This window comes from Macaca mulatta, chromosome 5, assembly GCF_049350105.2.
Source record: "Macaca mulatta isolate MMU2019108-1 chromosome 5, T2T-MMU8v2.0, whole genome shotgun sequence".
Taxonomy (NCBI): Eukaryota; Metazoa; Chordata; class Mammalia; order Primates; family Cercopithecidae; genus Macaca; species Macaca mulatta.
In genome coordinates, this window is record NC_133410.1 from 118873984 (window position 1) to 118897045 (window position 23062).

Below are 23062 nucleotides of genomic sequence, written 5' to 3' on the forward strand. Positions count from 1 at the left end.
AGCCAGGGATCGTGTGCATCTGTAGTCCCACCTACTCAGGAGGCTAAGGTAGGAGGACATCCTGAGCTGAGGAGGTCAAGGCTGCAGTGAACTCTGACCACACCACCACACTCAGTCTGGGCAATAGAGTGAGGCCCTGTCTCAAAAAAAAAAAAAAAAAGGAATCTTTCAAAAAAAGAAAAGAGAAAGACTTGCTGTGTGTGTAGTGGTTTATTTTTACTGGTTTTGTGCTTTCGTGGATCTCATTTCTTTGGGAAAAAAAAAGTACTCTCACATTCCCTGATGGAAGTTAGAGGTTAAATGACTCACCCTAAATGACTTTACTTACTAATTAGTGACAATGCTAATAGTAAAAATCCAAATGTTCTCCCTACCCACAACCTACTCCCACCCCACCCCCCACCCACAGGTCCATACTTGTCCCTATACCATGCTGCCTCCAGCAAGAGAGAATCTGAACATTAAGAGAAACTAACCCAGGCATGGTGGTGCCTGCCTGCAGTCCCACCTATTCGGGAGGCTGAGGCAGAAGAATCACTTGAACCTGGGAGGCAGAGGTTGCAGTGAGCCGAGATTGTACCACTGTACTCCAGCCGGGCGAGAGCCAGACTCCAACTCAAAAAAAAAAAGAGAAACTATAGTACTGTAAGGGCAACTAAGTACTTCAATTTCACCCTAAAAAGTATAATTCTTCTTTATAAAAGACAAAAATCTTTTGTCTTTGAATATTTTGTCACTCATTCAATAATCTTTATAAGCATTTAGTGCTTGCCAGATATTGTTCCAGGCACAAAATAAAATCCTCACTTCCACAAAGCTTATACTCTAAAGTGAGAACATAGAAGACTGGGGAGAGGCAAAAATCATTTTATATAATTTGTAAGTGTGATGTATAATTCTATGTAAGTATGATGAATGTTATGAAGAAAAATAAAGCTCAGAAAGGAGATGGAAAATACTGTTTTTGATAGTGACCAGGAAAGGCTCTTTTAAGAAGATGAGAGTTGAGCAGAGAGCTGAAGCCACATAGATACCTGGAACAAGAGCTGTCCAAATAGGAGAACTTTGTGGTAGATGAATGCAGAAGTTACCTTCTGATTGCTCTTTTCTCTGTGAAAGAAGCAGCAGAATTATCAGCTGAAAAGGGGTAAGAGGGTTAGAGGTTTTGCAAAATAGTCTAGGAGAGTAAGATGTTGAATTTACCAGTGGTATGTAGTAGGATTGTGAGGGCCCATCTTGGGCTGTGAGTCGAACTTTAAAATGAAACTAATAAGCATAACTGTACCTCTTTCCTCTAGCTATATTCATTGCTTGGTAGAAAGTTGGGTTTAACCACAGTTGGATACAAGGAATAGAGGAGGAGCAAGGGAATTTAGAATGTATACAAGGGAGTGACTCTCATTTAAGCTACAAGAGCACAAAATGGGTGCTGGATAGAGATGGGTAGTGATGGGTAGCGGGCTTAGTTGTTTGGAGGTCCCATTGAGGTTAAAGAGCTTTTAAGAGTATAGATGTCAGAAAGAATGAGTTGGCAAGATAAGATATAGTGGTTAGGATATGAAAAGCTTGGAATTGAGATTTGGGGGAAGTTTAGATAACGACAAGACTAAGGGGAATAAGTGGTTGAGATGTTATTAAAGATAACTAGAGGTAGGGATGTGAGAACTTAGAGCTCAGGGTTTCAAATGGATCATCTATTTGATTATTAAAATTTTCCCCCCAAAAATGACAGGAATAATCCTGGGGACACGGGGACTGTAAATGATTGCAATAAGGAGGAGTGGCAAGGGGATATGCTGAGGGCGTGAGGTAGGCAAGGAGGAAGAATAATCCAGATGCCTACAGAGGAGTTGAGGGATGCCTGCCCGGGGTTTAGCATCAAACACAGCCATCCTTTGACAGGTTTGGAGGAAGATAATATCTCAAGACAGCCAGGTTTCAGTTAGCGTGTGTGGAGACTGACATAAACCAAAATATAGTCATGAGAAGAGTAATCCTGATGGGAAGTGGATAATTCATTCTCATTGCCGTCTTTTGGCCATTTGCTTTGTGAGGCAGGGAGTGTTGGGTGAGATCAAGGGGTAAGATTGTCAGGAATTCTGTGAGCTGCTTTTTCAACTAACTAAAAACAGATAGTGGTTCTTAGTGTTAGTGGTAGGGATCAGATCAGAATTTCCTGGGAGAGCTTTTTGGATACCTCAATTCATATTCACTACCTGATTAGGGACCTGGCGAGAGATACATTAAAATGCATACATTAATTATTAAAAGTATTCATACATTAATATGTATATATGTGTGTGGCAAATGCTATTTGATAGCTATTTGGGGATTTGACTGTTACGTATTCAACTTGTGAGGCTAGGAAATGCACATATTAGCAAAGTGTTATATTAAATAAACCGTGAGCCCTCCTCTTCTAAATATCTTCTCACTAAAATACTTTTGAAGACATAGGAAAAGATGAAAACTCACAACAAAGTTGAAAATAACATTGCGGACGTTATCTAGAGAAAACTAAAACTTACTGAAAGAAGACGAGTTATGAAAAAAATGAACACTCAGCCGGGTGTGATGGCTCACGCTTGTAATCCCAACACTTTGGCAGGTCGAGGTGGGAGGATCTCTTGAGGCCAGGAGTTTGAGACCATCCTTGGCGGCATAGCAAGACCCCATCTCCATAAAAAATAAAAATAAAAAATTAGCCAGTTGTGGTGGTATGTGCCTGTAGTCCTAGCTGCCTGGGAGCCTGAGGTGAGAGGATTACTTGAGCCCAGGAGTTTGAGGCTGCAGTGAGCTACAGTTGCACCATTGTAATCCAGCCTGGATGACAGAGCAAGACTCTGTCTCAAAGGAAAAAAAAAACAAATTTTTAAAGAAAAAATTAAGAACACTCAAGCTTTGGCACGTGAAACCTGAAAAACAAAAATAGGAGATACTACATAATTCATTCATCTTTTGCCTCTGAATTTAGAGACAGGCTCTGTATCAACCAGAAAATTGGTATCCTCCTCCCGCCTGCATTGTTATAATAACTGTAAGAACTAGTACTTAATATAAAACAAGTGGGTGGGAAGTATGTATGTGTACTTGGTTTAAGTGGAGAAGGTAATCATAATCAGGGGACATAGAAGCTATTAATGTATTCATTGCCTTCAGATTAGACATGGGCAGATCCAAAAATTAAAATTTTTTTTTGTTTCCTTTAGTAAACAATGCACAGTTCTGTGGATTTTCATTTTTGGACCAATGAGCATTACTTAAAAGTAATTACTTACTAGTAATGTTATTACTTACTAATAAGTAAATTACTAAAGACCACTAAAATGTGTTTCCACAAATGAAAATCAATGTTTTATTAGAGTTTTTAGGACTCTACTTATAAGATGCCTGGTTCCTGTACAAGGTTTATAATTTTGCAATAATGCACAAAAGTGTTTATACAGGTGTTGTCACACAGCAGGTCAGACAACTGACAGAAACTATCCTACAGTCAGTACTCAAGCATTTTCTTATGAATGTATCATCCTGTTGGGAGGTATTCATGGTTTTTCTGCTATTTTTGCATTTCAGATATGTATTATTTTAGCTTGATAACCATTGAGATTGCTATAGATTATTTGATTTGTGTATAATGATGTATATATGCATATTTCACTATATTTTTCTAGTTTTCTATAACTGAGTTTTAAATATTTTTGGTAGAATAATATGCTTTCATTGCTAAAAATACATACCCCTCTATATTGCTTATAACATTTCGATGATGTAGCCAGTGAATATGTGCTAATTTAAATAACTTGTATATAGAATTAAGCCAACTGCCATATTATAACTGGGTTCTTTTTAACTTAGTAGGATATTGTTTTATAATATTAAATCGTATGTTTAAGCTCATTCTCTTTAAAAATAAACAAGCAATTTCTATATGTTCCTCTCAAGTCTTTATTACTTAGGAATTTGCTTTAGAGCAGGGATTGTATTTTGGATTTTCTTTAAACTTCTTATCCCACTTCACATATCCCCAGGTACTCTTCCCAAGACAGGATACATGGCAGAAACACATTTAATTTAATTGAAAAACTGGAAAAGCTTATTAGCCTTTCTTATAGTGGAGTCATTTCACAGTGACCCTTGGGAAATCTGTAAAACATTATACCAGTTAGGAGGACTTTTTCCCATTTTTAATGAAAGTTTTTATGGATCTTTTTCCCCTGTAGTCGATTTCTTTCAAATTGTGCTTCTTTGGGGCTTAGGTCTTATGACTTGCATAGTAACAATAGAAAATGCCTATTACATGCACTTCCTATGGAACCAGAAAAATTCTAATAGAATGGAAGATGACTGTTTCTCTAGCCTGTCTCCTATTAGTTATCAAAAGCTGGTAAGTAATTATGTTCAGAGTTAGGAATAATAGAGGTAAATGGAGAAATGGATGAATAGATGTTTAAACAAGAAAGGTCAAAATTTAAAGCTGTATTTAATAACTAGGACCCTGAATACTGTGTTCACAAGCAAAAAGTGGTCTTTCAAAAGGTTTTTACCAAAAATGTAATGAACCTAAATTGTCTTCATAGCATTTATGGCACTCTTTTGGGTCATAATCTGTGAGGAGTGAGGACAAAATTGGGGTGGAGAATGAGTAGTAACCAGAAGAATAACTTTGAAAGGAAAAGAAGGTAAATGTACATCATTATAGGGCCTGTTCTTTGTTCACATCCAGGCTTTGCAAATGCTGCTCCCCTGCTTGGAAAACCCTGTCTTTCATTCCCTTCCTGGCTTTCTTAGCACTTCCTCCTCCTCATCCTTCAGAATTCAGCCTAGGGATCATTACATCCTGGCAGCCTCTCCTGATGGCTCTCTCATCTGGGTTAAATCTCTTGCGTGTATCCATAACACATTCTCATCTCTACTATAGCCCCCATCAGACTGTGTTACAATTGACATTTTCTCTCAAACGTGGGAACCAGGTTCTCTTAGTCATAGTGCCCCCTATACCTGACATACAGTAGGCATTTAGTAAATGTTTGTTGAACCAGTTTTTCCCCCTTAGAGACAGGGTCTTGCTAGGCTAGAGTACAGTGGTATGATCATAGCTTACTGCAGCTTCAAATTCCTGGGCTCAAGGGATCCTCCTGCTTCAGTCTCCTGAGCAGCTAGGACTATAGGCATGTACTACCATGCCTGGCTAATTATTTTTTTGTAGAGACAAGATATTGCTATGTTGCCCAGGCTAATATTGAACATCTGGGCTCAAGCGATCCTTCCATCTCAGCCTCCCAAAGCCCTGAGATTACAGGTGTGAGCCACTGTGTCCAGCAGAACCAATGTTATGCCAAGCTAGAGAGAAAATGCATCAAAGACCTGTGAATAAAAATAAAGACAGTTTCAGTTGGATAAGAGGAGAAACATACTATAATACACTAGATAGAAATTGAAAGAAAATCTGGCATAGAATGAGAATGGTGCCAGAAGATGGATAATAAACCTTATGAAAATTCAGGAGTATACCACCTCTGAAGTTGAGTTTCAGTGGTCTGGAGCATGTTGCAAGATCCCCACTAATATAGAAGACAAGTTGCTGCTCCCTGTGCCACTTTCCACAATGTGAGGCACGATGCTTGGTGGCTTTTTTTTTTGGAAGCTATGTATACAACATTTCAGTGTGCTACTGTACTCCATAACCAAGTAACTTGTAAGGCTGCCAATCTGAGGTGTGGTTAGAGCAAAAGAAGGCTCTACATCAACTCAGACTTCAGTGCAAACTGTTTTGCCACTTGGGCTTTATTGACGCAGCAGATCCAACTCGGCAGGGTCTGTGGCAAATACAAATGCCATAACAAGCCTCAACCGGAGAGTCAGACTTCTCTAGGGTTTTAGAGCAGAGCCATGACCTCTTCTGCAAAAGAAAAAACAAAAAACAAAACTTACCTTTGTGAGAGTAGCTCTTAGATTGTTATTGAGCTGTCTAGTATAGGATGTCGAATGTCCTTGGGATCTATGCTGACCAGTGTGAACCAAGCAGTAGGAGTGAATATGCACAGTAGCGATCTATTGTTAAGTGGCAGCTTAACATTAGTATATAAGGGATCAGGCTCAGCAGATCCTAAAGTCAGTTGCATGAGCAGGCAGCTCCGACTCGTGACACCGCTTCCTTTCCCTGCATTCACATTTATGGCCTTATGGGGATGTTTTCCTATAATCAGTTAAGGGAGAAACTAAAACCTGAATTTAAGATAAAGTGCTGGCATCAACTGGTCTGCTATAGTATTAGTCTAGTAATAAATCCTCTTTGTGGGCAAAACTTCAAGCAGTACAGTGATTGACACTTTATGAGATGTAGATCTCAAAAGATGTAGATCTATGTAGCTTCATAGGCAATGGCAAATGACTAGATGACAAAGGTCTTTGCAGGAACAGGATTAGAAAATTGGGAACAAGGAGGTTTGGAGAAGAGGGATTTGAATGAACTTCACGAAATGGACACAGCACATGAGATAGTTGTGTTCCATATCAATGTACCCCAAAGGGCATCTGCAGCAAAATTTGTCCATCTCAATCAGGTGGAGAAGGTGACCCATCCTGTGAAAATGAGCCTCTTTCTGTAGCCACCCCAGCATTTGCTCAATGGTTCATGTACAAAGTTACCATACTTGTAAGGATAGAAGCTATGTGTGGGCTAAATATTATGGATGTCCCTTCACCAAGGCTGATCTGGCTACTGCCACTGTTATTTCTAAGCGTTGTCAGCTGAGACCTACTTTGATTCCTCAATATGGCATCATTCCTTGGGGAAAACTGGTAGCCACCTGATATGTTGATTACATTGTACCCCTTTGATATGGAGCATTTGTCCTCAATGGAATAGACGCACAATCTGGATATGGATTTGCCTGCCCAGGTTGCAGTGTTTCTGCTACGACCACCATCTGTGGACTTACAGAATGCCTTCATCATTGCCATATGACCTCCACAACATTGCTTCTGATCAAGGAACTCATAGCAAAAGAAGTGTGTTAATGGGAATTCACTGCTGTTACTACAACCTGTCACCCTGATATGGTTTGAATTTGTGTCCCTGCCCAAATCTCATGTAATCCCTAAGGTTGGAGGAGGGGCCTGCTGTGAGGTGATTGGATTGGATCATAGGGGCAGATTTCCCCCTTGCTGTTCTTGTGATAGTGAGTTCTCATGAGATCAGGTTGATTAAAAGTGTGTAGCACCTACCCCTGATTTCTCTTCCTCCTCCTCTGGTCATGTAAAACGTACCTGCTTCTGCTTAGCCTTTGGCCATGATTGTACGTTTCCTGGGGCCTCCCCAGCCATGCTTCCTGTACAGCCTGTGGAATTGTGAGTCAGTTAAGCCTTTTCTTTATAAATTACCCAGTCTCAAGTAATTCTTTATAGCAATGCAGGAACAGACTACTACAGACCCCCCAAAGCAGCTGACCTGGCAGAAAGGTGGAATGTTCTTCTGAAGACTCAGTTATGGTGATGGTTGGAGTATCATCCTACAGGATACAGTATATGCTTTGAATAAGCAACCAACATTTTTCTCCTGTAGCCAGACACACAGGTCTGAGAATCAAGAATTGAAAGTGAAATCATTCCCCTAATATAGTCCCCGAATTTTAGGGTCTTAGTTTACAAAGGAGAGATGCTTAGTTCTCAAAGGGACACAGCATCGTTCCAACTGTATTGGAAGTTATGAGTATTACGTAGCCATTTGGGGCTCCTTCTGTCAACAACCAGAAGGAGAATCGTCTGGATTATGAAGAGGAATTGATTTGCTGTGACATAACTGGGCAAGGAGGACTATGTCTAGAGGATTTTTCCAGAGTGCCTCTTAATACTTCTATGTTCAGTACTAAAAGTTAATGAAATATAATAGCCTAGTAAAAGAATGGATCACTGATGATTCAAACTCTTCAAAAGTAAGATTTGCATCTCCCACCAGGTAAAGAATGCCAACCAACCAACATTCCATACTGTGCTGAAGGGAAATTAGAAGACAATCTGAGAGGCATAATGGGAATACATTTGATAGTGAAAAAGAATTCAGTTCTAGCACTAGATCTGTCACAGTATGTTAGACTGACTGTAATAGAAAGAATATGGGTTTGCAAGCCAAACAACAAAATTTGAATTATAGTTCCTCTGTTAGCTGTGTGACCTGGGGCAAGTCTCTAAACTTCTCTGAGCCTTCATATCCCTACTAGAGAATAATAGTTCCTTGGTAAGAGTTTTGTGAGAATTATATGGAACGAGTATGTAAAGTTTCTTGTGCAGCACCCGGCTTGTAGTAAATACTTGATAAATGGCAGTCAATGTCTTAACAAAATAACAGCACAACAGTAAGAATAGTAATAATACTCCCACATCGAGCCTGCCCTTTGCCCTCCTATCACTTTCCACCTTCACTGAAATTATTCCACACTGGACATGGAAAACCAAAATATTATCATGTGGGCTGCTGCCTCCTCCACTGTTTACTGTGATCGATGTATTAACTACACTTTTTGCTTCAGACTCTCCAGTACAGATGGGTATACAGAAAGAAGCAAGTAGTCTTAGTTCATTACATGTACATACCATCAGACTTCAAAACTCGATGCTTACCAGTAAGCCACAATTGTGGGTTTTTTGTTTTTGTTTTTTGTTTGTTTGTTTGTTTTGCTATCAGGTTTATTCTAAAAAGACTATCTCAGGCTTTTGACCTATCTGTTTATTAAAATAGTGGTTATGACCTCTTAAACTTCTGAGCCTGTAAACATGGTGTTCCTCCTGCTAAGAACTCATCTTTACTTTTTTTATCTGGTTTACTGCTCTTCCTCCTTCAGTTATTAGTGTATACTGATGCCAGCCTGTCCCTTACCACTAAGCCTAGGCGGGGTCTCCCTGCTGTATATTCCCATATGCCCTTACAGTTAGTTTTCCTATTCTAACCTTTATGTCACTTTACTTAATTACTTGTTCACTAGGTGAACAAGCTTCCCCACTAGGTTCTGTGTAAAGTAAGAACACAACTCATCTTTAAAAAAAAAAAATTCTTAAGTCTCAATTTTTAAAATAATTTTTATTTTTATTTCAATAGTTTTGGGGGGTACAGTTGGTTTTGGTTACATGGATAAATCCTTTAGTGGTGATTTCTGCTATTTTGATGCACCCATCGCCATCACCCAAGTAGTATACACTGTACCTAATATGTAGTCTTTTTTTGTTGTTTTTTGTTTTTTGTTTTTTTGTTTTGTGAGTTGGAGTCTTGTTCTGTCACCCAGGCTGGAGTGCAGTAGCTCAATCTCGGCTCACTGCAACCTCTGCCTCCCAGATTGAAGTGGTTCTCATGCCTCAGGCACCCGAGTAACTGGGACTACAGGCACACACCACCACGCCCAGCTAATTTTTGTATTTTTAGTAGAGACGGGGTTTCACCATGTTGGGCAGGCTGGTCTTGAACTCCCGGCCTCAAGCAATCCACCCACCCTGGCCTTCCAAAGTGCTAGGACTACAGGCATGAGCCACCTCGCCTGGCCCCAATATGTAGTCTTTTATCCCTCATCCCCACCCAACCTTCCCCCCACCTGAATTGCCAAAGTACATTATATCATTCTTACATCTTTGCATCCTCATAGCTTAGCCCCCACTTATAAGCTAGAACATACTATATTTGGTTTTCCATTCTGGAGTCACTTCACTTAGAATGATGGCCCCCAACTCCATTGAAGTTGCTACAAAGGACATTATTTTGTTCTTTTTATGGCTGAGTAGTATTCCATGGTGTGTGTGTGTGTTTGTGTGTGTGTGTGTGTGTTATAAATATATATATACCACATTTTCTTTATTTACTCATTGGGTGATGGGCATTCAGGTTTGTTCCATATTTTTGCAGTTGCAAATTGTGCTGCTATAAACGTGTGTGCAGGTGTCTTTTTCATATGATGACTTCTTCCTTTGTGTAGATACCCAGTAGTGGGATTGCGGGATTGAATGGTAGATCTACTTTTAATTCTTTAAGGAATCTCCATACTGTTTTCCATAGTGGTTGGACTAGTTTACATTACCACCAGCAGTATAAAAGTGTTTTCTTTTCACCACATCCACACCAACATCTATTGTTTTTTCACTTCTTAATTATGGCTATTCTTGCAGGAGTTAAGTTGATATCTCATTGTGGTTTTAATTTGCATTTCCCTGATAATTAGTGATGTTGAGCATTTTTTGACATTTGTGGGCTGTTTGTATATCTTCTTTTGAGAATTGTCTATTCACATCCTTTGTCCACTTTTTGATGGGATTATTTGTGTTTTTCTTGTTGATTTGTTTGAGCTCTTTGTAGATTCTAGATATTAGTCCTTTGTCAAATACACAGTTTGTGAATATAGAAACTCATCTTTTTTATTCATCACTCTACCATCAGCCTAGAACAGTGTCTGGCAAATCCCCATGTACTACTAACCACAAGTTTGTGTGTTTCTATTATTTTTAAAGGTGGTTGTAGTTGTTTTTTTTTTTTTTTTTTTGAGACAGTGTCTCGCTCTGTCACCCAGGCTGGAGTGCAATGGAGTGATCTCGGCTCACTGCAACCTCCGCCTCCCTGGTTCAAGTGATTCTCCTGTCTCAGCCTCCCGAGTAGCTGGTATTACAGGTGCACACCACCATGCCTGGCTAATTTTTTGTATTTTAGTAGAGATGAGGTTTCACCGTGTTGCCCAGGCTGGTCTCAAACTCCTGAGTTCAGGCAATCCACCCACCTCAGTCTCCCAAAGTGCTGGGATTATAGGCGTGAGCCACTGCGCCCGGCCTAAAGGTGGTTGTAGTTTTAAAGTCCTGTTTTATTATTGATCTATTAAGTTTATTCAGCAGATATTTGAGAACCAACTACTTAGGTGCTGGTGATAGAGCAGTGAACAAAACAGACAAGGTCTCTTCTGTCATGGAGCTTACATTCCAGTTGGGGGAGACAGCTTTTAAAATTATGTAATATGTCAGGTAATGATTAATGCTAAGGGAGAAAAAAAAAAAAGCAGATAAGGGCTAACTGGCAGGAAGTAGAAGTTAACACAACCAACCGCATCTCAGCTCACTGCAACCTCCGCCTGCTGGGTTCAAGAAATTCTCCTGCCTCAGCCTCCCGAGTAGCTGGGATTACAGGTGCCTGCCACCATGCCCAGATAATTTTTGTATTTTTTTAGTGGAGACAGGGTTTCACCATGTTGGCCAGGCTGGTCTTGAACTCCTGACCTCAAGTGATTCACCCGCGTCGGCCTCCCAAAGTGCTGGGATTACAGGCGTGAGCCAACGCACCCAGCCAACCCCATTTTTAAAGGTTTTTTTCTTCTTTTTTTTAAACGAGAAAATAGATACATGTTGGTCAGTGCTAACTGTCCGTATTCACATAGACACACAGTGTACTTTCTGAGCCCAGTATACAGAGAAAGGAGGCAAGAAGCTAAAATTCTGTGCACTGCTACGCAGGGGCCTAGCACCCTCCAGCTTCCAGCAGAGCGAAGGGAGCAGGTTTTTTTTTTTTTTCCCACAGAGCTCGGTGGTGTTGATTCCATACAGTTTTTATTCAGGCAGGAAGGGATAACAATGAATTTCAAACAGAAAGGGGTAAAGACTCTTTTCTCATTGTATTCTGCTCAAGATATTTCCCCCAAATAAGTGTAGAAAAAGGAGACCTCAAGAATAAGGCGACTGAGCACAAGAGGCAAAAACAAAACAAAACAAAACAGACTACAACTTGCCCCCAGGGACTGGATAAAATTTAAAAGGGGGAAGGTCGGAAGTGTTCTGTTAGTCATCTCTTTCATCCTCCTGTCCCTCCCGTTCATCATCATCTTCTTCACCTTCATCTTCATCCCCTTCTTCATCAATGTCTTCTAATCCTTCCTCCTCCTCCTCATTATCATCTTCTTCTCTTTCTTCATCATCCATATCGGGAGCCAAGCAGTACTGTAATGGGTTTGGCCAAATATCACCTTTGATGTCCTCTCCTAAGTCATCGGCCCCTGCATCAGAATGGTCAGTAAACCAGGTCAAGAAGCGCTCTGGTGCCTCACGCTGCCTCTTCCTGCTGGCTTTATTCTGCATTTGACTTAAATGTTTAGTCACATCCTTTCCAGACTTCCATTTGATTTCAGTGGACTTTGAAGATGGATTAACTCTCATTCAGTTTAAATTCTTTGAAGAGAACTTTATTTTCAAAGTAAGGATCTTCATCAGAATAAAAATCTACTCTGTAACCTGATTTAATATCTTCAAATTCTGTCACTTCAACTCTGATCAAATAATGCAATGCCTCTTCGTTTTCGTTCCCCAGCAGTGCAGACACTTGTGGATGATTGCCAAACATTGTTACCCCAAAACTTAGGATTTTGGAGATCAATTCTGACCTCTTCTAAAAAAATGGTTGGCAGAGTTTGTTATATTTCTGTTCTACTTTCAAAATCTCCTCACTGTCTTGTTCATTAAGTCTGTCTATTTCATTTTGTATTTATCAATGTGTTCAATTGCTTCTTGCTGTTCTTTTTTGCCCTTCTTCAGCAAGCCTACAGAGGCCGAAGTCTCCTCTGGTTGCAGAGCAGGAGGTGGTCTTGGTGTCTTCTTTTGAGACAGGAGGGGAGACTGGCATTTGGGGGCCATGCTGCTAGGGAAGCCCAAGAACCAGACCACCAGTCTTCTTGCTCTTCAGGAAGCAGACAGAAAACTCTAATTTCTTGTATTTAATTTCATGAACTTAGCTTATATGTTAGCAAGTTTAAGGTCACTTTTGAGATTCCCTTTGAGGCCTACCATGTGGTCATTACATTGTGAATCATCCATATGTGTTTGAAATAATGTGTACTCTCATTTGGGTACAGAGTTCTTTATGACTCTATTAGAAATGGAGGTCCAGGACCTGGAGGCAGAATAGGGAAAGGAATATCCTTCTCTATATACCATTAAAATTCAATCAAAGCGGGAGGCCCAATGGATAACAGGAGTATTCCTGGAAGCCATTCCTACATGGGCATGACTAGCAATATCTTAACAGTACATGGAAATGACCGTGAACCGCACAAAAATATCCCACTAAACCCAAAGTAAATGTGTCTCCAGCTCAGCTTGCTCTTTGCTTCCTAGAGAGACGGAAAGTAGATTTGTAGTTGCCTGGGGCTGGAGGTAAGAGTGGAGAGTGATGAAAATGAGCCTGAGGAATCTTTCTAGAGTGAAGGAAATGTTCTAATTGATTGTGGTGACTGTTGCATAACTCTGTAAATTTGCCAAAAATAACTTTTAATAAGTCAAAGTTATGTAGATCATACCTTAACAGAGCTGTTTACAAAGGTTTTTTTGAAAGTGAGATCAGAGATTCAAATGTGAAAAGGCTGTGACATATAATACTTATGAACTAGCTCACACTGAGTAATCGTTTTGTCTCATCAAGAGTCCTATATACTGTGGGAAAGTTTGTCGTGCACCCGAAACATCTATATGTGCTGAGCGACTTTGTGGACAGTGCCTCCCCGGTAAACCCGCTCTGTCTGCAATGTCCGGAGCTTCTCCCACAGCAGTTTGCTGATCCCACCTTTGTGGCCAGATTCTGTGCTGCAAAATGGACATCTCTTCCCCCTCTTCTCCAGTCCCCTTCTTCCTAATAAAACTCTTTTCTGGAGAAGCTGAGGTCAACATCAAATTTCAAATATTTAAAGTGGATACAAAACTATTTCAACAATGCAGACAATTAGGTGCATTGTTGTGGTCGATGGAGTTGTTGGTAGAACATGTCTCCTGATATCCTACACAACAAATTTCCATCCTAATAGGTACAGACTGTTTTTGACAACTATGCATTCACAGTTAGGATTGGTGCAGAGCCATATACTCCTGGACTTTTAATACTGCACGGCAAGAAGATTATGACAGATTATAACTGCAGAGTTACCCACAACAGATGTATTTCTAGTCTGTTTCTCAGTGGTCTCTCCATGTTCATTTTAAAGTGTGAAAGAAAAGTGATGGCCTGAGATAACTCACCACTGCCCAAAGGCTCCTTTCTTGCTTGTCATGACCCAAATTGATCTCAGAGATGATCCATCTATTATTGAGAAAATTACCAAAAACAAACAGAAGCCTATCACTTCAGAGACTGCCGAAAAGCCAGCCCACAACCTGAAGGCTGTCTAGTGTATGGACGGTCCTGCACCCACACAGCAAGACCTAAAGAATGGATTTGACAAAGCAATATTGGCTGACCTGGAGCCTCCAGAACTGAAGAAGAGCTGCAAGCCTATGCTGCTGTGAATATCTCTCCAGAGCCCTTTCTGCACAGCTGGTGTAGGCATCATACTAAAAGCAATGTTTAAATCAAACCAAAGATTAAACATTAAAATGCATTTCTGCAATAATGACAGATACCCTGCACCAACCCGCACGCATCCCTGTGAGACAGGGATTATAGGTATGGCCCCCTTCTCCCTCCCAATACTAGTTAATTGAGTAATTGTGTATTGTTAGAAAAGTGATCAGTACTCATTTTTGGTTTTTGTTTCAAAAAACAATTTTGTTTTTACTTAAAAGCAAGGCATGCTTGTGATGACTGTGTAACAGACTAATCGGAATTGTTGAAGCTGCTCCCTGAGTCCATTCTGGAGGGTAATCTGGGACATCTTAGTGGGGTTTTATTTTTTCTCTTTTTTGGAGGAGGAGTGTTTGTAGGGTTTGTTTTTTAGTCCTTTTTCTTTTCTTTCTTTCTTTCTTTTTTTTTTTTTTTTTTTTTTTTTTTTGATTCATTAACCAGTGGTTAGTCCTTAAAAAGAGAAGCATGGATTGATTCCATATTCGACTTCTTAGATCTAGCTTAAAAAACATGTTCCCTATATGGGGTGCTTTTAGGAAAGAATATAGTAAATGCCTTATTTAATAACATACTCCTTTTTGAAAGTCACCCTTTCTCTCCACCCTTGAGTAGGCTCAGTATTTGATGAAACTCATGAAAGTGGGTGGAAATTGTCTTGCCCCTTTTCTTTTCAGGGATGCACTAAATACGTGACTGTGACTTTCAAGGAAATTTGTTTGCCAGTTGCTGATTTTTGGGGAAGTTAATTTCTAACTTCTTTCACTGATGAATAAAGAAAAGTATTGCACTTTTGAAATGCAACAAGTGGATTGAGTTTGTAATTTAAAAAACATTTTTCCCCGTCAGTCATTGTCTTATATTGCTTATTATAGATTTGCAATCAATAGTATATGATATTTCTAGAATGCAGCTGAAGACCTGGTATGTAGAGGGAATGTGAAGACCGACATCTATAGAATGATTCATAGCCTCTCAAGTTACAAGGATGGAGACCTGGTTCATGAAGAAGCTGGGGTGTAGTGGGGATGGATAGAACACTTAACAACATGAGGTCAGGGGAATCCCCTCACTTCTGCTTCGCAGATGAGGAACCCAAGAGCTGCCAGATGAGGCTTTCTGGTTTCTTTCTGAGACATAGTCTACGCCCCAGGCTGTAGTGCAGTGGTGCGATCTCGGCTCACTGCAACCTTTGCCTCCCGAGTTCAAGCAATTCTCCTCCCTCAGCCTCCCGAGTAGCCGAGACTACAGGCGCGTTCCACCACGCCGGGCTAATTTTTGTGTTCTTAGTAGACACAGGGTTTCACCATGTTGCTCAGGCTGGTCTTGAACTCCTGACCTTGTGATCCGCCCATCTCAGCCTCCCAAAGTGCGTGCTGGGATGATAGGCGTGAGCCACCACGCCTGGCCGGCTCTCTGGTTTAATAAAAATTGTAGAAAGAATCTTATCGAGATTCTTCATAAATGTTAATAGGGATTTTTATCAGTTTTAGTTGTAGTTTCCAATTTCTAAAAATGTTTAGGTAATTTCTTACACCTTTCAGAACCTAGCTCATGAGTGTTGAATAAATGCTTTCTCATGTCAATTCTTTGTATAGGCATTCTTTTCAAATCTATTAAACAAAAACCCTTCACAACAACAAAAAACAAAAACAAATACACGTTTCTTTTACTTGGAGCACTAGCTAATAGAGGGCAACTGTATTTTGAAAGACGCTAAGTGAACACAGGTGAATCAGTCTTTAATGGTGATGAAGTTTTTTACTATCGTAGAAACTTGCGATTCTTTTTCTTTTCAATAAGGAAAGGAGACCGCCAGGAGTGATTTGCCACTTGTTGCATGTTTGCCAACTTTGATTCATTAACTGAAGCCTCTTACTGATTCAGGAGATAAAAATGCGGGATGCCCAGTTAAATTTGAATTCGGATAAACACCAAAAAATTTAGTATATCCCAGATATTTCATTTTTAAAAGAACAAATGTGACCCATGCAATATTTGGGACATACTTATACTAAAACACTATTTGTATCTAAAATTCAAGTTTAACTGGGCATCCTATATTTTATCTAACAACCCTACTGTAAGCTAGCTGTGCGAAAGCTTGGTTTAGGTTGCTCTTAAATGCCTTTGGTTTTTTTTTTTCCAAAAATAAGTAGTCTCAAAGTATTCGATTTCCCAGTAGTCAGAAGAACTCAATTCCGGTTCCGAAGCTTCTTCAATTAAAAAGGTGCTTCAAAAGAGAAGTCAATTCTGTGGGAGATACTTTCCCAAAAAGCTCGGGTTTGGGTCACTATACCGTGAACTACAAACCTCCGCAGGGGTAGGCCCGGGGCTGCCCGCCTGACACGGTGCTCGCCAGTGAGCAGGGGCCGGGCGCTACAGCCCCGGGCGGAGGCCTTGCAGGTTGTAGAGATAGGGGCCCTCGGCCGACCTGCTTCGCTCAGTCTTCTCCAAGCTCGGTGGGGAAGACCAACTTCCTGAGCGGCCCTGCCCCCTCCAGATGCTGGACGCTCTTTTCCTCTCACCCCCCACTTCTCTCCCCGTGCGGGTCGGATGGAGAAGACGGCGCTCAGAGCACGCAGCGCCGGGAATTAACAGCGAGTTTTAAAATCTGGAGGTCGCAAGGTGTGCGACGCCTGCTGCTGTTCATTCCAGAGGGGCTTCTGCTGGAGGAGGAGGGGGCCCTCGACACCTAAGATGCAGAGGGCGGTTCGCTCTCTGGCTCCCGCTCTTTTTTTCTTTTCTTTTTCTTTTTCCTTTTTTTTTTTCTTTTCTTTTCTTTTTTCTTTTTCTTTCTTTTTCTTTTTTTTTTTTTTGGTCGGAGGAAAGAAAACAGCCTTGCGCCCGGATGCGTAGAAAGCCGACAAGTGGAAACAAGGACACACCCTCCCGTGAGCCCGCCCCAGCTGGAGCCGCGGCGCGCTAAGCGAGCAGGCTGGGCGGGGAGACGCGGGGCGGGAGCGCCCACAGCTCGGAGCCGCCAGGCGCTGACGAGGAACCCGGCTGAGGGAGGATGCGCGGGTGACGCCTGCGGGAGCTGCGCGCCTGGGCGGGAGGATGCTCCCGAGGGGCCTCTGGCCGTGGCGCGCGCGGCTGCTGCCAACCCCTGGCATCTGGGGCCCAGCGCGCCCGTGGCCGCTGCCGCCGCCGCCCCAGGTAAGAGCGAGTGCGGGGCCGTGGGGTCCGGAGTAGGCGGGTGCAAAGTTTGCCTTGGACAACTTTGGCGGGAGCAAAAGCCGAGCGGCCGAGCAGTCGACTGCGTTTTGCTGGCTGCCGGGCTCCGCGCGCGGGGCGGTCCCGACAGGTGGTGGCCGGGCAGCCGACGTGGGTCACGGAGGCCAGGGCTGAGGTCAAGACTGCGGGCCCGCGAAAGGTGAAGCCAGAGCGCCGCGGCTGGGGGCGCCTCACCTGGGCCGAGATGGGGTGTGGGGACCACCAGACTTCGGCCTGGGAGCAGCAGAATAACCTGGGAGGCAGTTTCTGGGCTGCAGCCCCCGGGCAGGAGCAAGTTTCCAAAGCCGCTGCGCCGCGGGGCCGGTTCCCTCTCGGTGATCAGTGCCGGAGCCCCTAAGGAGCCCGAAAACGTTGAACCGGGCAGTGACCGTCCCGGGTGTGGACGGTCGCAGAAGAGTGAAATTTCCATCCTGAAATCTGGGAGCACCTCCCTTTCCCAGAGGGAAGAAAAACTAGCGTTTTGTTCAGACACCCGAGAGACGGGTGAATCATGAGTGTGGGCTGGTGAGTAACAGTTGGCCTGACACCGTTGTATTGTGGTCTGTGGAGAACCGTGGCTTGAAGGAGGAGGAGAGACTGAATGTGCACCAAAAAAGACAAGAGGGGGAAACTCGGAAACTTGAGTTTAACTAGGATTGCGATGGAGCCTGACAGGAGCCCGGGAGCGCAAACTCTGACCCAGATGAGGAAAGACAGCCTTTAAAAAAAGCCTTCAGGGTGTGTGGTGGGGGAGGGAGCTGTTTTCTGAGTTTTAGCTTGTTCCTCCCCTAGGCTGTTACATTAGTTTCAGATTGTTGAAGGTTTAAAAGCCAAAAGTAAGCAGTGTGATTCTCTTGTCACTTTCACTTCCTGTTTATTTTGTTCTTTTTTTTTCCCTTCCCCCCCTTTTCCTCCAACGGGCTCAGGGCTTCAGTTTCAATTGATGCAGGGAATATTAAAGTGCGTTTTTTTTTTCCTTTTCATTGAGTTTGTGACCAAAGGATTAAATGCATTTAGAAAATTAATTCCCGGAATGTTTGAAAGAGAATGAGGAAGGCCATGTTGTTACTACATGTAAGAAAAGGAGCAAACTCCCTAAAATGTAAAATGGTAGACTTATAAAGTCATTGGGGAGAAGGGGTTTTTATACTTTTAAAGATTGTTACTTTTACTGTAAGTGTTGCATTTCATAGTCAAAGATATACCAAACATTAAAACAACCCAATACAAGGAACCTCTTTCACACACCATTTTAAACACAGATTTTTTTTTTTTTTTTTTTGGACGGAGTCTTGCACTGTTACCCAGACTGGAGTATAGTTGCGTGATCTCGGCTAACTGCAACTTCCGCCTCCTGGGTTCAAGCGATTCTCCTATTTCAGCCTCCCCAGTAGCTAGGATTACAGGCGCTCGCCACCACACCCGGCTAATTTCTGTATTTTTAGTAGAGACCGGGTTTCACCATGTTGGCCAGACTGGCTGGTCTCGAACTCCTGACCTTGTGATCCGCCCCCATCGGCCCCCCCAAAGTGCGGGGGTTACAGGCGTGAGCCACCGCGACCAGCCCCAAGTGTTTTCTGTTAAGTCCGTTTAATACGTTGAGTAGCATTTTTATGGATCCCGCGACTCGCTGCTCTTTCTCGAATTATCAACTCCAATCCCTTTTCTCCATATTTCCCATCTGATGCTATCTAGGGTGGTGCCATTGCATACCTCAGCAGGAATGTGGATACCCTTTTAAAAGAAAATGGTACCATCGGGCTTATTAGACCTAATAACAGGGAAACAGTAGTTAGGAATCATCGTAAGAAGCCTTATGTTTGAATGTTTCTAACTTGCAAATTTTTGTTTTAAGCCAACTGTCCAGCTATAAAGACAATTTTCAGAACCTGAGAAGTGGAAATGCTGCTGCTTTATATGCAGCTTTTAAATTTTACCATGAGGAAACCGATAGAAATATTCTGGCTCTTTAGGAGTTTAACTAGGACTACGAAACCATTTTCTGCTAATCAGATTACCTGGCTATCCGGACATTTTCCATTCTAAGGTTTCACTCTTTTGTGGTTTTCCCACTTGTTATGAAATGTCCTGTGGCTAAAGGCAAGTATTATTTCTATATATTTTTCCCATAAACATTCAGACCCCTAGAGCCTGTGAAGCAGCTAGAAAAACTCGTTTGTGACCTGACAGCTCATAAAATCTTAGCTTGCAAGGACTTGTCATAAGCAGTATTTCAGATAAGTGTTCCCAACTATAATTGGTCTTTCTGAAGTTTTTCACACTTCTATGAGTGTGCCTTATAAGAGCATTTAATAACTTTGAAAAATACACAATTTTCAAGGCCGGGCGCGGTGGCTCAAGCCTGTAATCCCAGCACTTTGGGAGGCCGAGACGGGCGGATCACGAGGTCAGGAGATCGAGACCATCCTGGCTGACACGGTGAAACCCCGTCTCTACTAAAAAATACAAAAAAAAACTAGCCGGGCGAGGTGGCGGGCGCCTGTAGTCCCAGCTACTTGGGAGGCTGAGGCAGGAGAATGGCGTGAACCCGGGAGGCGGAGCTTGCAGTGAGCTGAGATCCGGCCACTGCACTCCAGCCTGGGTGGCAGAGCGAGACTCCGTCTCAAAAAAAAAAAAAAAAGAAAAATACACAATTCTCATCCTTCATATTGTATGTGAGCAATTGTCTGCTAGTGTTTTCTGGGTGAGGGGAAAAAAACAGTTTGTTGACATGGATATACAGAGTTGTTTTTTAAAGAACACATTTAGTCTGAAGTGTAGTAGAGCAAGAACATATTGTATTATCTTTGGGCAAGGCATGGCCTGGTGGCCATAATCGCGTTCCGGTGGCAGCATCTCTGCTTGTCAGCGCTCTAGCTGAGTGGTTGTCAGGGCAATCCATGGCTCCTGCTGATGTTTCTGTGCACAAGGACTCAGCTTTGAGTAACTGTGGTGCTTGGTGAATTACATCTAAACAGAAAGCCCTTGCTTAAATGTGCCTTTCTTAATTCGGGTTTTCTGCTACTTAGATTGAGAAACTCCCTGATACGATTTCATGTCCCCAATACAGCATTTGAGTCCCTTCATAAGCTATGTTTAAAAATTTTTTACATCAAGCACTTTGCAGAGCAGCTTAAGTATCGAGTGTGCTTTTTTTAACTTCTAGAAACAAAGCATATGGATGTTTAAATTCCACCACAAGATGTCAATTTAGAAATTGTTTTCATCTTTTTAATTTAATGAACATATCGTTCTTGTTTGACATGTTCCTACTATCTCTTGTATTTGCAGTTGGTGCATTGTATTCTATTCTATAAAACTAGCTTCAGAGCCCTCTCCTGAGGAGAGCAATTGGTTGTGTGTTGGCGATTGTATTTACACTATGGAAAAGACATTGATGCTTTTATCTCAAAGTAATGCTAGACCAGCTTGTCTATTAAATATTAAATATTACCACCTTTAGAGCACTTAAGTATTAGTGTTTGGTGTTTTTTTTTTTTTTTTTTTTTTTTTGCTTTTTTGTTATTATGATTAAATGATATTAGTGCTGTTTTACAGCAAATTATAAGCTAGGAAATAATTTGTGTCTTGGCAGAGAGATATTTGTTGAATGAGGTACCTGTGAAACTAAGGTAGCAAACCTCAAGCTAAATATTGATTAATCTAACTAACATCTGCTATGTAAACTAAATGTGTTTGGGTCATGGAATAGAAGTGAGTAACTAATTTGATTGGTGTTAGGCTAGCAATGCGACACGTGAATGCCTGCCAACCTGGCCCTACCACCACTTAGCTCTGTGAACTTAGCCGAAGTCATTCAGTATATTTGGGCCTATTTTGTCACCTTCCCAAAACAAAGAGATATGTCTAACTGATCTTAAAAGTCCTTTTCATCCCTAAAATTGCTATTTTGTTGTTTTACCAGGGGAATATAAATATACCATTGAACAAAGTATTGTCAATGTCAGAATAGTCTTAATGATTGAAAAATTATCTTTTATGATCTTTGGCAGTCAATAGAGTGGTAGTTTTACTTAGTGGTTGTAATAACTGTTTTTCCTTTCTTTTATTTTATTTATTTATTTATTTATTTTTTGAGAGGGAGTCTCGCTCTGTCGCCCAGGCTGGAGTGCAGTGGCGCAATCTCGGCTCACTGCAAGCTCTGCCTCCCGGGTTCACACCAGTCTCCTGCCTCAGCCTCCCGAGTAGCTGGGACTGCAGGCGCCCGCCACCTCGCCCGGCTAATTTTTTGTATTTTTAGTAGATACAGGGTTTCACCGTGTTAGCCAAGATGGTCTCGATCTCCTGACCTCGTGATCCGCCCTCCTTAGCCTCCCAAAGTGCTGGGATTACAGATGTGAGCCACCGTGCCTGGCCACTGTTTTTCCTTTCAAAAGAAATTGAAACTTGGCTGGGCACGGTGGCTCACGCCTGTAATCCTAGCACTTTGGGTGGCCAAGGCAGGAGGATCACTTGAGCCCACGGGGTTGAGACCAGCCTGGGCAACATAGTGAGACCTTGTCTCTACAAAAACAAACAAACAAACAAAAAAAACCGAACAAACAAACAAAAAACACGAAAAATTAGCCAGGCATGGTGGTGTGTACCTGCCTGTAGTCCCAGTTACTTTAAGAGGCTGAGGTGGAAGGATCGCTTGAACCCATGAGGTTGAGGCTGCAGTGAACTGTGTTACACCATTGCACTTCAGCCTGGGCAACAAGAGCATGACCCTGTCTCAAAAAAAAAAAAAAAAAATTTATTTGATGGGGTTCGCATATCATAATGAATTAGAGTAAGTCTCTCTCTAATGCTTCATTCTGTTATCAGTGTTTTTATCTGTGAAATCTTATTCAGGATTATCTTCAGAACCCTAAAACCATTATATAATAGACTTCTTAGGTTATCCTACAAGTTATCAATCATTAGGTAATAAGCAAAACAGCATTATCTCCGCCATGTTCTAGAAGAATCTTTTTTAATCCCATTTACTTTAACAGTATTAATTTTCCTTTTTTTTTAAACACATACCAGCTCTCTGTTCTCTGAGCTGTGTATTTAATTTGTAGCACAGGATCCTTCACCCAAATGTTTTCACTGAATTTTCCACATTGGCATATACCTTTTAAAAAAGAGGTTGATGAAACACGGTAGTCAGTTAAAACGTACCCATTAAGAGGACCCATGGAAGAAATTGCTGTCTGGTCTTAGTATTAGAATAGTTGGGTTTCTCCAGAGCAGATGCAGGGTACATTATACAGGCAGTGAAGAGTATAGGCAGTGGTGTTGTTATGCAATGGCTGTCAGAACGCTGAGGATCAGATTTTTGACCCACCTCTAACAAATGTGAAAGACCTATACCATGCATGTTATGTATTTACAGTACTCATAGTTTCATCTTTTCTACCTTCATTTTCCTCTAGTCATCACCCATTTTTCCAGAAGCATCTTTGAACGGGAAAAAAGTAATGCATAAATAAGGTTTTAAATAAAAATTAACTCTTTAATATT

General features: G+C 41.7%; 1 protein-coding gene and 2 pseudogenes across 2 annotated transcripts in view; 2 read left to right on the plus strand and 1 right to left on the minus strand.

The window, feature by feature from the left end:
• Positions 1 to 11664: 11664 nt before the first annotated feature.
• On the minus strand, positions 11665 to 12766 carry LOC698419 (protein SET pseudogene; annotated as a pseudogene).
• An 811-nt stretch (positions 12767 to 13577) lies between these two features.
• Positions 13578 to 14429, plus strand: LOC144340822 (cell division control protein 42 homolog pseudogene; annotated as a pseudogene).
• Positions 14430 to 17327: 2898 nt separating this feature from the next.
• MCUB (mitochondrial calcium uniporter dominant negative subunit beta) overlaps positions 17328 to 23062 on the plus strand; it is a 107907-nt gene continuing 102172 nt past the window's right edge. For both annotated transcript variants that reach the window (XM_015139015.3, XM_028848668.2), the window contains exon 1: positions 17328 to 17497. In XM_015139015.3, the coding sequence (XP_014994501.3) occupies positions 17399 to 17497 (99 nt within the window). In that variant the 5' untranslated portion in view covers positions 17328 to 17398. The remainder of the gene's footprint in view (positions 17498 to 23062) is intronic.